This window comes from Stegastes partitus, unplaced genomic scaffold (assembly GCF_000690725.1).
Source record: "Stegastes partitus isolate 25-593 unplaced genomic scaffold, Stegastes_partitus-1.0.2 Scaffold1702, whole genome shotgun sequence".
NCBI classification, from domain to species: Eukaryota; Metazoa; Chordata; class Actinopteri; family Pomacentridae; genus Stegastes; species Stegastes partitus.
In genome coordinates, this window is record NW_007579433.1 from 6,333 (window position 1) to 22,106 (window position 15,774).

General features: G+C 40.8%; 2 protein-coding genes across 2 annotated transcripts in view; both read right to left on the bottom strand.

Moving 5' to 3' along the window:
- The window catches only part of LOC103372137 (wiskott-Aldrich syndrome protein family member 2-like), a 10,540-nt gene extending 1,980 nt beyond the window's left edge, over window positions 1-8,560 (bottom strand). Inside the window, exons 1-6 of the mRNA XM_008301702.1 lie at window positions 8,522-8,560; window positions 6,017-6,314; window positions 4,569-4,663; window positions 3,156-3,312; window positions 1,928-2,104; window positions 1,752-1,799 (exon numbers count right to left, since the gene is read on the bottom strand). Of these exons, the coding sequence (XP_008299924.1) occupies window positions 1,752-1,799; window positions 1,928-2,104; window positions 3,156-3,312; window positions 4,569-4,663; window positions 6,017-6,176 (637 nt within the window). The 5' untranslated portion in view covers window positions 6,177-6,314; window positions 8,522-8,560. The remainder of the gene's footprint in view (window positions 1-1,751; window positions 1,800-1,927; window positions 2,105-3,155; window positions 3,313-4,568; window positions 4,664-6,016; window positions 6,315-8,521) is intronic.
- Window positions 8,561-10,696: 2,136 nt separating this feature from the next.
- LOC103372138 (synaptosomal-associated protein 25) overlaps window positions 10,697-15,774 on the bottom strand; it is an 11,451-nt gene continuing 6,373 nt past the window's right edge. Inside the window, 4 exon segments of the mRNA XM_008301703.1 lie at window positions 10,697-11,480; window positions 12,841-12,985; window positions 13,081-13,227; window positions 15,054-15,165. Coding sequence (XP_008299925.1) covers window positions 11,415-11,480; window positions 12,841-12,985; window positions 13,081-13,227; window positions 15,054-15,165 — 470 coding nt within the window. The 3' untranslated portion in view covers window positions 10,697-11,414.

Sequence of the window (15,774 nt, forward strand, 5' to 3'; positions counted from 1 at the left end):
AAAATATAAAAATGAAAAAAAATGTAAATTTAAAACAAAAAACAATACATTTTAAAATTGTAATAATAAAAAACAAATAATAAAAAAATAAATACAAAAATATAAATAAATTAAAAAAAGTAATTTTTAAAAATTATTGAATTTATGCAGCTTTATATTTCTACTTTTATTATCCTTTTCTTTTTTGGATTCCTTTGTGATTAATATTGCTTTATATTGCCACATTATTTATTTTTTATTTTATTTATTCTTCTTTTTATTTCCACTTTTATTTTATTATTCTTTTACCGATTTATTTTTGTCATGTGGCCTCTCACTGCTCCATCAGTAAATATTCACTGCAGATGTTTAGAACACCTCCAGTGAGCATAAAAACCTTTTTTCTACTGCAGCACGTCGCAATGAGCAGAAACACAAGTAAACATCTGCATCATGTGGATTTAAGAGTCAAACATCCCAACATCATTCTGAACATCTCTAACATCTACGTCCACTCTCTCGTTTCTTTCGACGTTTTCTGACGCGAGGCTTCAGAAGATAAAACCTGAAAACACGAGCTGGCGTCTGTCAGGAGTCCAAACGTCAACATGTGATGATATCTTCAACGTTTCCTTCCAGCCTTTTATCTGCGAGCGTTTCCTAAACCGTCCATCACTCGTGTTTCCTGTTTTCACATTAAGAGCTGGCAGCAGACGTCCAGATGTCCCGATAGCGCCGCTGCACACGCTCAGTATCAAAAGCAGCGAGTCGATCAAATCAACGTTTTAAAGGACGTTAGTTTTGCTTTTTGCAGGTTTGACGACAGCAGGTGTTGATTATTTACATTTAAACACGTCTATTCCTCACTGATGGGACGATAGCTTCACATCACACGGACTGATTTCACCAATATTCACTCCTTTAGAAGGTTTACAAGCTAAAGCTGCAACGATTAGTCGGTTAGTCATCGTCTTTCTAATCAGGCCTAAGTCTAAATGACGTGATTGCAGCACCTTATTTTTCCTCCACGACAGTAAACTGAACATCGTTGCACAAAACAATCCACATTTTTCATTTTCTGGCTTTTTACAGACTTAACGGCTAAAATTTAACCAGCAAATGGAAACTATGGAGCAGTGAGAGGCCACATTACAACAATAAATCAATAAGAGGATAATAAAATAAAAGTGGAAATAAAAAGAAGAATAAATAAAATAAAAAATAAATAATGTGGCGATAAACAGTAATATTAATCACAAAGGAATCCATAAAAGAAAAGGCTGATAAAAGTAGAAATATAAAGACAAATAAATAAAATAATAAAAATAATATTACTTTATTTTACTTATGTATTATTTTCTTTATTTTTTCTTTATTTTTATTATTTTTAATTTACGTTTTCTATTTTTTAACATTTTGTTTTATTATTTTTTATTATTTTAAATTTATTTACGTTTTAATGTTTATATTAGTTTTTTATTTTTAAATTTTCAAAATATTTATTTATTTTTATTAATTCTTTTTAAAATTATTTTTAATTTCTTTCCTTACTATTTTTTAAATTTTTTTATATTTTTAATTTTATATTTTTCATTAATTTCAAAAATACATCATTTATTTTTAAATTATTAATTTTTAATTTTATTTTTATTTTTATTTATTTTTTCATTTTATTTTATTACAAATCGATGAATAAGCGTCTGAAATCAGCAAATGGATGCAACGCGCTCATGTCGTCTGAATTTACATGAACAACAAAAGTCGACTCTCACCTCCGTCTTCAGCCTGGTCGAAGTCGGACGAGGAATGAAACGGATCGCCTGCAAAACACAACACAAAAAAACAAACAAAAATCACATTTACAACAAGGAAGCAGCAGCAGAGCTTCCTAAATGATGAACTACTGAAGTTCTGACTCCCTCCGAGCCGTCGCTGAACGCCGACTCACCGCCGAGGTCCTTCTCCGGCGAGGAGAGCGGCGAGATGTCGTAGGAGGCTCCGCCCGGCGGGGAGCCGTCGGCGAGGCTGAGGTAGGAGTAGGCCAGCGGGTTGGAGGACGAGCCTTTGGCGCCCAGAGCCGAGCCGCCGTCGTCGTCCTCGCCCAGGTCCAGGTCGCTGTCGCCGTCTGGGGACACACGAGACGTAAAAACCAACTGGTTCAGGGTTTAACGAAGCTCATTAGGACTAATTTATCACTGATACACAGAACCAACCCTCACATACCAAAGTCCCTGAATTACCACGTGTCATTCAGCAATATGAGGTACAGAGACGGAAAATTATCACTGGAATAAGAAAAATATAAAAATAAAAGCACCATGTCGCTGTGAGCAGGAAATAAAATGTCTACAAATATATTCTTTAATTAATTAAAAGTGTGTATGCTGCCGACACACTGACGCTTCAACAATCTCACAACAAAAGTTTAATGATATTTAGAGCCTCAGATGTAGCTGCTGGTCCTGAAGATAAAACAGGAAAAAAGAAAAAGAAAACATCCCAGAAATAAAACTCATATATAATTAGATATTCAAAAGAAATTAAATAATAAATGTCTGTTAAAAAAAAAGAACTAAATATCTCAAAAAATCATAAATAAATAAAAATAATAATAATTAAAAATAAATAAAATTGGGAATTAATAAAAAATAAATATCACAAAAATATTTATAAAATATTTTTTAAAAATACAATAAAAAATTCACAAATAAAAAAAATATAATAATTAATTATAAAACAAATAAAAATAAATAAAGAATAAAAAAGTGTCCCTAGTACCGTGAGGGTCTTATCATATATTTAAACTTTTTTTTTTTTTTAATGCAGTCAACATAAACTTCTGACTTAAACGCTTCACATTAAACCAGCAGAACATTAACGTGTAAGTTTATCAGCTGAAGTCCCTCAGTATCTACCTCCTCGTTAACAGGATAATTAATCACTAATTAACCATAATTAAACCCCATTTACTGGGTGAACATTTAGGGTCTATAGAAGGAAGTTATCGGGTCCATCTGCTGTCAGAAACTCCTCATTTTAAGCTGTTAAATCAAATAAAAACTATAATTCAGCCTCATTCTGGATCAATTTTAGCACCAACTCCTTGAAGCTGGAGTTTAAAAACATCCGGACGGGTCTGGAGCCCGACTAGGAGCGTGTCTCTGGTCTCTAGTCACCTCCTCGGGGGCTCATCATCAGGATCTTGTGGACCATCCTCTCCACCGGGCCGAGCCTCTTCTTCCTCAGGTTGCTGCCGTTGGGGCCTCGCAGCGCCGCGATGCGACGCTTCCCGTCACACTTCAGGTCGGCCCACTTCTTCATGATCTGACGCACCTGCAGGAGAATCACAGACGGGTCGTTTCTAACGAGCTCGAGTCCAAAAGAACACGATTTGTTAAACGTATATATATATATAGAGAGAGAAAGATGAGCACTGGTTCAATAAATACCAAAGAGCTGCAACTATTGTTCTGTAAAGGAGGAAAAAAAACACAGAAAGTATAAAATGTTTAACTAGAAAGATGTTTTTTGTTGTCGTTTGTGGACTTTTTATGAACAACCGACTTTTCTTTAGCAGTAAAATGAGCATCGTGTTTGTTGTTCTGCCTTTATTCCTCTTCTATTTATTCTAAAAACAACTTTATGAGCACATGATGAGCAGCTTCTCGTTCTTTTCTTCTTCTGTATTTCTCTTTTTTTTTTAATTTCTATATTTTTAACTCGCGTGTAAAAAGGCTGTAAACTGGTTCTTTTTTTAAATAAATACAAATATTTATGTCTTCTTTCCGTGCTGCTACTTAACTAATTAGTTTAATTCACCGTCAACTAGTCATTTATCTAACGAACCATAACCAAACTGGTTCTGCATCGTAATAAACTGAATATTAGCAGGTTCTGGGGAGCTGATCGGACAAAATAAACCACCTGTTTTACATTTTTCATACAAAACAAGTCCTCATCCTTCATGTTTGGAGAGTTTGCAGGTCCGTGAGAGGGCTAACGGGACCCAAAACCTGATTTCTGCAGCTCAGTGTTGCTCTTAAACCACCTGTCATCGTGTAAATCCTTCGGCTGGTTCAGTTTCTCTGGATCGAGCTCGTCGGTCTAGATCCAAAGTCAAACAGTAATAAAAGCGCTTCCTGTCTGGGAAGGTGTTCTAAATATACTTCACACTTAATAATATCGACTTCTTCTTGTTTTCTGTGTGAGGCGGCTGAACCTGGTTCTGCTGCAGATCCTGTCAGCAGAACTTTATTATCTCTGTCTGTGTTTCTCTGGCTTCCAGCCGAGTCGCTGTTATTTATAAACCACGTTTAGAGAAACACGAGCAGAAGAAGTACAGAGTAAGTGTAAAACATCAGGGTTAGGGTCCTTATGATGGTGTTTATGGAGTAAAATAACAGAGTCATATTCACATATAGAGGATTAAAACTCTACAAACATGACTTCATGACATTAAAGTCCAGCTGACTGTGATAAATATCACGGCTCTGCAAAGGTTTAGTTTGATTTAATTATAATTACATCTAAGCGTAAAAGCCAGACATCCCATAAACATCCTGCTGAGCATGAACAGACTCTGATCGAACCTCTCTGTGATTCTCTCCCAGCCCGTTGATCTGGTTGGTGATTTCAGTCCACGTCTGCTTCTTGGTTTCAGCCGACACTCCCTGGTTGAACTTCCCTGCACAGAGGAGGATTAAACATCTGGTCATTAAGGGCGCCGATGATTAACGAACTTAGCCTCAGTGGTGCTGTGACTCTACACATGTAATATAGACATTTTTGTTCATTAAAAACTCAGAATTAACAGGAAAATAAAACTTTTCTTTCAAACAGGGTAACACGAGCTAAGTAGCTTTACTGTTTAAGGTTGATTCTGAGCCGAGGAACATCCTGGTCAACATAAAAAAAACGCTCCTTTCTAAAGCAAAGACTCAAGCTAGCGTTTGGTAGAAAGTAAGAATAATTATGGTCGGGTCCTCGCTGTATGATAGTCGGCCATCGCGCACGTTGGGATTCAGTAGAAACGTGCTCCGAGCGGGACTCTGATCTGTTGAGTTTGGGGCAGATCGGAGCACGTGCGGCCTAGATACGAGCCACTTCCTGTTTAGTGGCGAGCTGCGGCGGCGTGCGTGTTTGCCGTGGCGGAAACGCGCTCTGGCTGAGACTCGGAGCACGCGTGTAAAGTTTCAGGCCGATCGGAGCACAGACAGGCCAGTTACACAGCACGGCTCGTTTTATGGTGTTTTATAGCGTTGTGGCCAAATTGCTCGGGCCGCCATTTCCTCGCCGTCAGACTTTTGCGGACCGTTTTACTAACGTTTAATCACCGCCTCCTGTAGTTTGTGGTGGTCAAATTTCAGGCGTGTACGACCTTCCCTGTAGGAAGGAGATTTTTAAAATGGCCAAAATTGAGCGAAAATCACCCATAATGCTCGCCGTTTTTCCAACATGGCGGATTTCCTGTTGGATTTACAGAAACATGCTAATGGATTTTTTGTGCGTCACAAGTTGTTACATATGTGTGTCGAATTTCGTAGCTCTAGGTGAAACGTAGCCCCGATGGGACTCTGTTGAACTATTATAGGGGGCGCTGTTGAGTCGTGTTGCAGTTCAGAGCTTGGCGCTGGTTGACTTTTTTGTTCGTGCCGACCAGCTCTATATGCCTATGAAATGTCGTAGCTCTAGACCAAATGGGCTTCTGATGGGACTCCGTGTTTGTTTCAAAACTGCGTTTCTTTTGGGGGAAAAATTAACAATAAACCCAAAGGTTACAGTCGTGGGCTCAGACCCGAGCTATCGTGTGTTTTCTCCCAGATGGACGGTGAGAGAGTCTTCAGTAGGGATGCAGGACGACGCGGCTTCATCATCAGATAAAAGGTCTGACAGTGAAACATGGGCCCAGGTTGACAGCTCTGCTATGTGAAATAAACATGGCTGCTTTAAATGTGGATATTTGTTTTCTGTGCAATCTGCATCAGCAAAACCAGGTGGAAACATCAGAACATGAAGTACAGGATCTGGTTCAGCTCACTGAGGATGATGTATCGGTTCCTCTTCACCGCCTCCAGCAGCAGCTTGACCTCGGTGAAGGAGAACCTCGGCTTGGCCCTCAGCCCTCTTCCTCCTCCTCCTCCTCCTCCTCCTCCTCCCACCTTGAACTCCTCGTCGTCCTCCCGCCACGTGGACGACATGGCGTCGCCGCCGTCACCGCCGCCGCCGCTGCCTTGCGCGCCGGCGCTCGGTCCGGTTTCACCGCCGCCCTCCAGGACTGCCCGGTCCCAATTGACCTGCCAGTCCGGACTGGAGTCGCCCGCCTGACTGCACAGGGCCTGGAAAGATCATTTAACAACCCGGGGAATGAATAAAGGAGCGACGGATGAAAGAAAAGAAAGAAAACTCGCCACTGAAAGACTAGAAACACACAACAAACCAAACCTGGACCCACATCAGGAGCTCGGTTCTGTTTTACTGCTGCACACGGGCTCACAATAATCCAGATTTATGGTCATAGACTCGCACCTTTGCTTTATGTAAACCTCTCTCTTATGTAAACCTCTCCAGATAATACTATTGTTATGTAATATTCTGTGCTGTAGATGCTCCTGGTCACCACTTGGTGGCAGCACAACAGCATCCAGTCCAAAAATTTTCCACATCGAGGCAAATAAATACAAGTTTTATGGCCAACAATGGACAAAAGATAGAAAAACAAACACAAGTGAGGATGTTTATTTGTGCAACAGCTTTAACTGAAGCAGCTTCCAGGATCGTAACGAAGAAGCTTGGGGTTTTTTTTTTTAAATTTCGAGCCTCCTTGTTTAATCTGACCTCCTGCCTGCGACCCCGAAATCGACCTCGTGTGCATCTCGAGGACAGAGGAGACGTTTCTATGATCCAGCTATGTGTCTTTAAAAGACTTGAGGATTTCAATAATGCGAGGACACACCTGCGCGTCCTCGCTTGTCGCTATGACAGCAGCCTCCTCCTCCATCCTCGAGACTCAGCGCTAAGCCCGGCGGAGGAGGACGGAGGAGGCTCGGCTCGCGTCTCCTCGCGCCTCGGGGCGGGACGACGCGATGGCAGAGGAGGAATCGAGGCAGCACAAACAGAAACATGAGAAGGAACGTCTTGTTTTTTTTTCTCCAGGATGTGTCGCTACACTGCCCCCTCCTGGTGGAACTTTAACATAAACACCAGGAAAAAAAACCCCCAAAGATGACTAATGGTTTGTTGGATCCATCTTTACCACATGTTCTGGCCTTTTCATCAACTATTAGAAACCATCAAATTAATTGCCAATAATTTTGATTTAATTAGTTTGAGCGTTTTTTTTCTTGAACAAATTAATTCTGTGATTGCAGCGCCTTAAATATGAATATTTTATGTTTTTATTCCTCCTCAAAACATTCGCCATCCTGAACTAAAAACTGTTCGGTCAGAAATAATGAACAGATTGATGGATGAGTTGCAGGGTTTAATATGACAAGAGCTTCTCAGGTTAATCTGTTTGTGTCGTTGCGTCTGATCAATAATCGATCGATCGAACGGCGTACGCTCATGACCACGTCCTTCCTGTTTTATCCTCTTTAAGCTGGTTTCCAGGATGTTTTTCTGGGTAGATGTCCAGCTTCCTGGCCTCCCTCCCAGCTCTGCCTTTAACCTTTTGGCATCGTACACACCGGTGAGCGCTGTGAGAGTCGTCCTGGTGGTTCTACGGGCCCAAATGCAGCCCAAACGGTCTGAAACCTGAGAAAATCAATCATCTTGGGTTGATCGGAGAAGTTTAATTTTTAATGAGGTTGTGTTTTCTGTAATTCTAAAACTACCTGGACCTGTTTGGACACTAATTATTTTTTTAATCTTTTAAAAACCTGATGATTTAATCTTCTGTTTGTTTTGCTAAATTAAAAAGCCAAAACACAATAAATAATAACATAAATTATTGCTACCTTATTGTGAATTCTTGCGCTGTTAAACTGCCCAACGCGTGGATCCGTTAACAGTTTAAACGTTAAAAACTTCCCATTACTATGAATGACTGGGGAACATAAACACTGCGCTACTTCTGGTCACGCGGTTCTTTGGGAGCCAATCAGCGGCGGCGCTGCTGAGCCTTTGTTGAGCTCGCGCCTGCCTCTCCGCCGGCTGCCCGTCGGTAACCGGAGGGGAGCTGCCCCCCGGTTCCGCCATCTCCGGTCCGCTCCGCCGGGGCTCTGCGCGACGCCCACCGAACCGGACTAGCTCACGACGTCGGTACGAAACCGCGAGTTCGCCGTGAACGTTGAGCGGGAGCCGCTGAAGCCGCCCGTCGCGTCGGTTCAGCGTCCTCCGCCGCGTTAAGTAGAGCTATTGGTGCCCCGGACAGAGGACGAAATGTCGGCTAGCTCCGGCTCGGCTTTATTTTTAGTTTCATCGCGCAGCAGTGTCGCTTCCTCTCTGCGCCGAAACGGCCCGTGTGCGACGCGCTGCGGCCGAACGGCGCCGGTGAGCGGCGTAGGGGGGCAAAAAAAAGCGGAATAAGGTTGGAAATAATTACCAGCTTAAAATGGCGCAGTTCTCCCCTCCTTCCTCCGCGCGGCTCCCGAAACTTCGGAGTGACGGAGAACCAGCGAAATGCGCAGACTCCGCGGCGCGCGAGATTTTATTTTTTTTTCTCTCTTTTTTTTTTCTTGAACGCGCAACACGTTGAGGCGGACGCGCGCCCCCCTCTGCCCCGGACCACAGCGTGCAGCACAGAAACTCACGAAGTAGCTCACTTTAATGGCATGTAATTAATAAAGCTGATAATTAGAGCTCATCAGGATGCTCACAGCAACCCACAAACTTCATTAAAGTGTCCAAAACCGCTTTTACACAAAAAAGAAAATCAGCACGATCGACTCCAGCTGTTGGTATTTTAGTAATAAAGTTTATCAAAAAACTCATAATTTATGCACGCCATAAGTCTGTCCAATAACACGTGCACGTACTGTTTGTGTTTGTTGACATAAGCTGCTGTAACTCCTCCCCCTCCACCTCATCATGTAGCATCAGGAGTTTACGCCGTATTTCTGCACCGTTAACGCTCATCGTTAGTGTTTCAGGAGAACAAAACGCTAAAACTACGCTACGATGCTGCAAAACTATGCAGTTAGGTTGTTCGCAGGAGTGCACGTTGTGTTTCTGAGCTCAGCTTTACGCAAAAATGGTGCAAATTAGACTCCTGTGGTTGGTGTTTTATGAAGACGACTCCTCCTTCCTCGTGGTTTCTCCAAAGACGTGCACGTCACACGTCTGTGCACGATTATCTCGTGTTGTTGACATAAACCGATGATTAAACTTCTATACTTTAATAACCCCTCTACTTAATTCTAATAATTACCTGCCCACAGTTATGGACACTATATTTTTTTTTACATACTCATGCACTTTTTGCTAATATTTAATAAAAAAACTGAACATTAGACGTTCTTATCAGGCTCATGATCGCCCCCAGACCACTTATGCTGTGTTTCTATATGCAAAAATTCAGCAAAGTTAACTCTAAATGTTGGTATTTCATGACAAATCTGAATATTAAACATCTGTACGGTGCTCGTAATTATCACCCGTCACTGTAATTAATCCATCCTGATCCATACGCTGCACACTTTCACGCAAAAAAAAAATCTGCACAATTAACTCTTAATGTAAAGAAAACACTCATTAAACCTTCTGACGATGCTCCTAGCTGCCGTAACGCTTAATTAATCCAACTATGTCGTATATCTGTGCTCACATGTGCACAGAAAAGCTGCAGATTCTAAACATATTGTTGGTATTTCAGTAGAAACCTCATCGTGATCACCTCCACATGACCAATCTGTCCAAAGTCACCAGACTTCTGTTTCCGTTTACACAAAAAGATCTGCAGATCACTTCCTGTTGTTGGTGTTTCTTGATTAAATCTGACGCTTAAATGCCGTTACGATGAGGACGGTTTCTCTCCTTTAGCACAATAAGTATCTATTGCACTAATTAACTTGTGCACGTTTTTATTCTGAAGTTCACACGACTTAACTCCAGTTGTTGGTGTCTCCTGACGATAAATAACTAATTACATGTTCTCACAATGCTCGGCATAATTAAGACGAAGATGCGACTTTTTCTGTGATTTTTTCAGACTTTTCTCCTGGAGGAACCTTTGAGGAACTTGAATGTGATGAATAAAAGCTTTAAAAACACATTTCTGTCACTTTGTTTTTTGCACAAAAATCACAAATTCTGCAGATAAACAGAATAATAACTGTTGACTCAACCTAATGACGACGCTCCCCAGATACCTCCTCCCTTTAGTCCACACAAGTTAACCAAAGGCGTCGTATTTCTGTGCACTTCTACTCAGAACTTCTGCCCGATCAGCTCCTATCGTTGGTGTTTGAAGCCAGCAGGGCAGCGCAGTGGTTCCTCCCAATCAGACGTTCATTCATCTGCAGGAATGCACGTCATATTTCTGCACAGTTACCTCCCGTTGTTGGTGTTTCATGACAGAAAAAACTCACTAAACTGTCTCATAACTGCCCTCCTGACACTTCCTCACTTTAATCCACATGATTAAATCCTACTTCCTGTATTTCTAACAACAAAATCACCATTTCTGCCTGATTAGCTCTTATTCTTGGACAAAAACTGCTGATTGAACCTCCTCATGATGCTCATAATGTCTCCACACGATCAATACGTCCACGCCGTATTCTTTAGCACACCTTTTTTATTCATAATGTTCATATTTTTAATCACAATAATCACCAGCATGCAGGTTCCCCAGTGGGGCCGCAGGACAATAACGCAGATTCATGACTAACACCAGCACCTTAAACACAGCTTATCGTTATATCACCATGAAAACTCACACATTCGTAGTAAAACGCAGCAGAAACAGCCACAGAAAGCACAAATAAACACATTAAATATCCAGTAAACGCTCTGTAGGAGATGATTACAGCACCGCAGACGCCACCATTTCATATGAACACGGAGAAGAAGAAGATGGACAAGCTGGAGGAACGAGTTCCACGTTTGTCCACCGGGTGTCGCCAGAGATCCTCCTCTGGGGACGGATACGTGACGAGCAGTTCGCCACCGGGCCTGCAGATGGCGCCACTGGTTTCCTGTCAGAGCAGAGGACGGGAGGAGGGCTGGTGCTGGTGTTCCGTCACAGGTGGAGTCGCTCCTGAAGGCCTCGGCTGTTCGCTGTGTTCTTCTTGTGTTCAAAGCATCCAAACATCTGACGTTCTGCCCAGAACGTGTCGTTATGAAGGCGTCAGAGTCCCACAGCGTGATCCTTCTGAGAGGATTCTAGGAGTCAATATGAATAAGAAAAGCCGAGTCGAAGCGTCGCAGCAGATCAACGACGAGAAACACGAAGCAGAAAAAAACAAAACAGGAAGCAGAGCGTAGCGAGGAGGCTTCTATCGCTTCATCAGGTTGTTGGCCTTCTGGTTGGCGGCGTCGATGCGCGACACGTTGAGGATCGCCTGCAGAGGAGCAAGAAGCAGACATGTTGTTAAAAACACTAAATCTAAATGTGGTTCCAAAGCAGCAAAGTTTTAATGCAACCAGTGAAATCCAGGATGTTCCAGATGTTAGTACGATAAAAACAAAAAAACATGTTAGCTTCTCGTGTGTGTTTCTGCTCTGTTAAAGACAAACAATTAAAAAAAGAAAGAAAAATTGTTTCTTTCATCTCTGGACTAAATGCCACCTTTTGTACACTGTAAAAAATAAAAAACAAAAAAATAATTTTTTAAAAAATCAATAAAAATCGGTTCAAAAGCAAACTAAAAATGTGGCCCAAAAAAGTATGATTTAAAAAAAAAACAAAAAAAAACAATGAAATGCTGTAACATTCTTTTTTTAAAAAAAGAATAACAAAATAATTTTACATCAAATGTAAAACAACAAATTAACATCATTAAAAATGTTCTAAAATATTAAATTATAACTTAAATGTATATATTATTTATATTATTATTTATATAAAAAATAAAATAAATTAAAAATATATTTTCGAAATATCAATAAAAAAATTCTGCTCTGCACTGTAAAGAAAAATCTGTTAAAAAAGAAGCAAAAATCTGCAAAAAAAAATGCAGAAAAAATAAAAAATAATGTCATGCTTAAAAACTGTAAAACTGCTTCATTTTAATCTGATTTTAATCGTGTAAAACTGTAATTTTACATTTAAACACTGTAAAATGACAAATTACTATTTTTTAAAATGCAGATTTCTAACGTGGACGTTATTTACAGATCTGACCTTTTTTTTAAAAACTCTAAATGTAAATTAATTTTGTTAGATATTAATTCACCAAAACAGGACATTTCTGTAAAATAACAGTTAAAATAATAATAACCTTAATGTACATAACTTTTCTTTAAAATAACAGCAAATATCTATAAATTTAATGAATTTTTTTGCTGATTAAAATGCAATAAAAATGCTGTAATTTTACTTTCAAAAGATTATTTACAATTTGAACTTTTTTTGTTTTTTACAGTCGGCGTGTAAAAGAATACGACTTATTATCTGTAATTTAATAAAACAGTTTAAAAATGATTTGATTTACTTAATATACATCATTTTCCACTTTAAGAAAAGTAAATATCTGTGAAATAATTTACATCCAGTAACTTTGATCTTTTATTAGTTTCAGGTCGACTGAGGCTCTTTAACACACGTTTATCAGGTTTTTCTGGTTTTATTGGAGTTTTTATTTCTTTTTATTCCTTCAGTGATGTCTGAACCCTCCCCTCCTGTCATTTGTGCTTTAAACTCTGAACCTTGGTGTCTGTTTTGTTACCACCTGGTCGTGGTCTTTACTCGGCGTCGCCTACCTTCCCCTGGATGCGCTCGATCTGGACGTTCTGCGTGTCGATCTCGTTGCCCATGTCCAGGGCCATGCTCTTCAGGTTGCCGATGATGCTGCCCACGTGGGCCAGATTCTCCTCCATCTCATCCTCGCGGGCGTCGTTGGTCACCCTGCAGGGAGCAGCACAGCGACACGCCTCAGGCTTTTGTGCGCCGTCTGTTTGAGCAGCTGTGCGGCGAGGCCGAGCAAACAACAGCCGCCTCACCTGCGGATGTAGCCGCCGCTCATCATCATCTGCTCCCGCTCGTCCACCACGCGGGACGACGGCGGCTGATTGGACACCACGCCGTCCTGGCCGGAGGCTCCGCCCCACACCGCCTTGTAGGCGCCGCTCTCCTCGAAGGCCTTCAGCCTGACGCACAACCACAGCGTTCTGATTCTGTTAAACTGTCTAACGTGACCCTGATCCTCTAAAGTGGAGGAAAGTTTCTGTAAAGTGTCACGTTTTCCTGTTTATTTGCAGCTAAAACCAACAAAGATGCCAAATTCTGGTTTATAATGAGCTCATGTTTGGCTAAAAAATGTTAAATTTTGTGTCATCAAGTAACTAAACATAAGCGTGTCGGGTTTTAACGGCGCTAAAAGTGTCACGTCCAACATTAATAACAATAAATAATAATAACACACATTTAGGGTTTTCAGGACGCTCAGAGACGCTTTACAGAGCAGCTAGAACACAACAACACAAACAAACAAACAAAATGTCTTTTTGTTCAGCGATCAGCGTCATTTACAGCCACATCAGTTCTTATAACCGTTACCAGACTCTCTGCAGGGGTCTCAAACTCGTGGCCCGTGGGCCAGTTGAGGCCGGCTGGATGCTACCTTGTGGCCCCTACTTGACATCAGAGTTTAACGTTAGCGCGACCCGCGAGTTTTTCTGTGTGAGTCGTTGCCCGGGACGTTTTATATTTTTATCCCCTGTGGGCTACCGTAGCTGAGGCTCGTGACAGCAACGCTAATTAGCAACGCTGGTCACTTGATTGGGGAGCGTCACCGAGTGGAGGGAACATACACCCGAGTGTCACCCAGTGCTAACGGGTGTTTTGTTTTCTGCTCTTCTCCACCATAAGCTTTAATCAGTCAAAGTTCAGGTCCAGACTGACTGATGAGCATCTTCAAGCCACACTGAGGCTCTCAGTTACTTCCTCCCTCCAGCCAGATGTGGTCCAGCTGTGTAGGGAGGAGGAGCCAACGTTCTGAAGAATGTTCATGTTCTGAATTGTTACGAATAAAGACGGAGAAAATCGAAACCCTTCTTTTATGGAGTACGTGATGCGGCCCAGCCTCCTCCAGACTCTACGTCCAGCGGGCCGGGTACGGTGAGTTTGAGACCCCTGGACCACCTGGGTCAGCTTATACCAGAACCTGGCATCAGGCTGAATCAGTTCAGGTTTAACGAGCTGAAGATCCATCAAGCAGCAAAACAAACAGCATCTACAAGCAGCTAAAGAACCAAAGAACGAGGCTCAGCACGGGCTCATTATTACTATTATCATTATTATTATTATTATTATTATTATTATTCTTTAAATGATTTTTACTACATTTAAATCGGCAAAACATGTTGTTTGACATACGTTTTCCCTGATATGATAGAAAAATATGTAAAATAAAAATATGTATTAAAACTATAAAAGTTATTTTTCAGACTTGCAGATCATTTGTAGTGAAATCACAGAAAAAAAGATGAATTTACACGTTAACTGTCAAAAATGGGCCAAAACTATAAATTATTTGTATTTTTACAAATATTAGTTTATTTATCAACGTGTGACCATAAAATCACAGTTTAACCTTTAGTTACCTCCACTAAAAGTTAGTTTTACAGTTTTTGAACATTATTATGATTATTATCATTATTATTATTAGTTCAGATAGTCAGAACTGATGCTTTTATTGTGTGTAATCTTAGACGTATATATTTCCGTTCATATTTGATTTAAACTTAATGATGTCATTTGTTAAATAAAATGGAAACATTTATTAAATGAAAACACATTTCTGAGTGTGTTTTATGATAAATAAAAAGACATTTTGATGCTTATAAACATTTATCAGCTATTTTACGTGAGACTGTTTTTGGTGATACTGTTTGACTGATGATGATTTATTCAGCGTCCTGTGGATCATCGTCGACTCACCTGAGAGGAACCAGAACACAGTTCATCCACCTACTTATCACAGGAGCAGAGGCCGCAGCACTTCCCCAGGTCCGTCAGGTTCTTCTCCGCCTCCTTCATGTCCGAGTTGATCTGATCCAGACCTTCCTCGATCCGCTCCAGCTGCTCTACGAGGACGACGGCGGCGGCAAAGCAAAACCCAGAACGGAAACAAATCAAATAAAAAAACTAAATCACCGACTATCCCGCCGAAAGCCGACGAACCGAGCGACCCGCCACCGGCAACCAAAATCCCCCAGAAGCTACAGAACCACAGCGAGCTGCACTGAAGCCGAGCTGATGCTCCAGATGTTGGTCTGTTGGCCTCGGGGCCCAGTTCCATTCTGGTTCCTCTGGGCCCAGTTCCATTCTGGTTCCTCTTGTTAACATCGATGAGCCACAACATTAAAACCACTCAGAGGCCAGAGGTCAGCGCCCGTCAGAGTCTTCAGGGTAAAATAAAACCAACATTAATCATCAAATCGGAGCTGCTGGTGTCTGTTTTCATTCACAAGTTTTCTACATTTTTGTTACACAGCTTTTGTCAAGTGTTTAAAAACTAATTATGTGTATTGAGATTTTAAAAACTGTACGTATTTGTTGGTAAATGTTATTTTACAGATTGTTCTCAAGTTTGTTAAAAACAAAGAAAACCAGTAAAATCACACACAAAAGAAGCAACTGGCTGCTAATGGTAAAAATAAAATAAAATAAAATAAAATAAAATAAAATAAAAA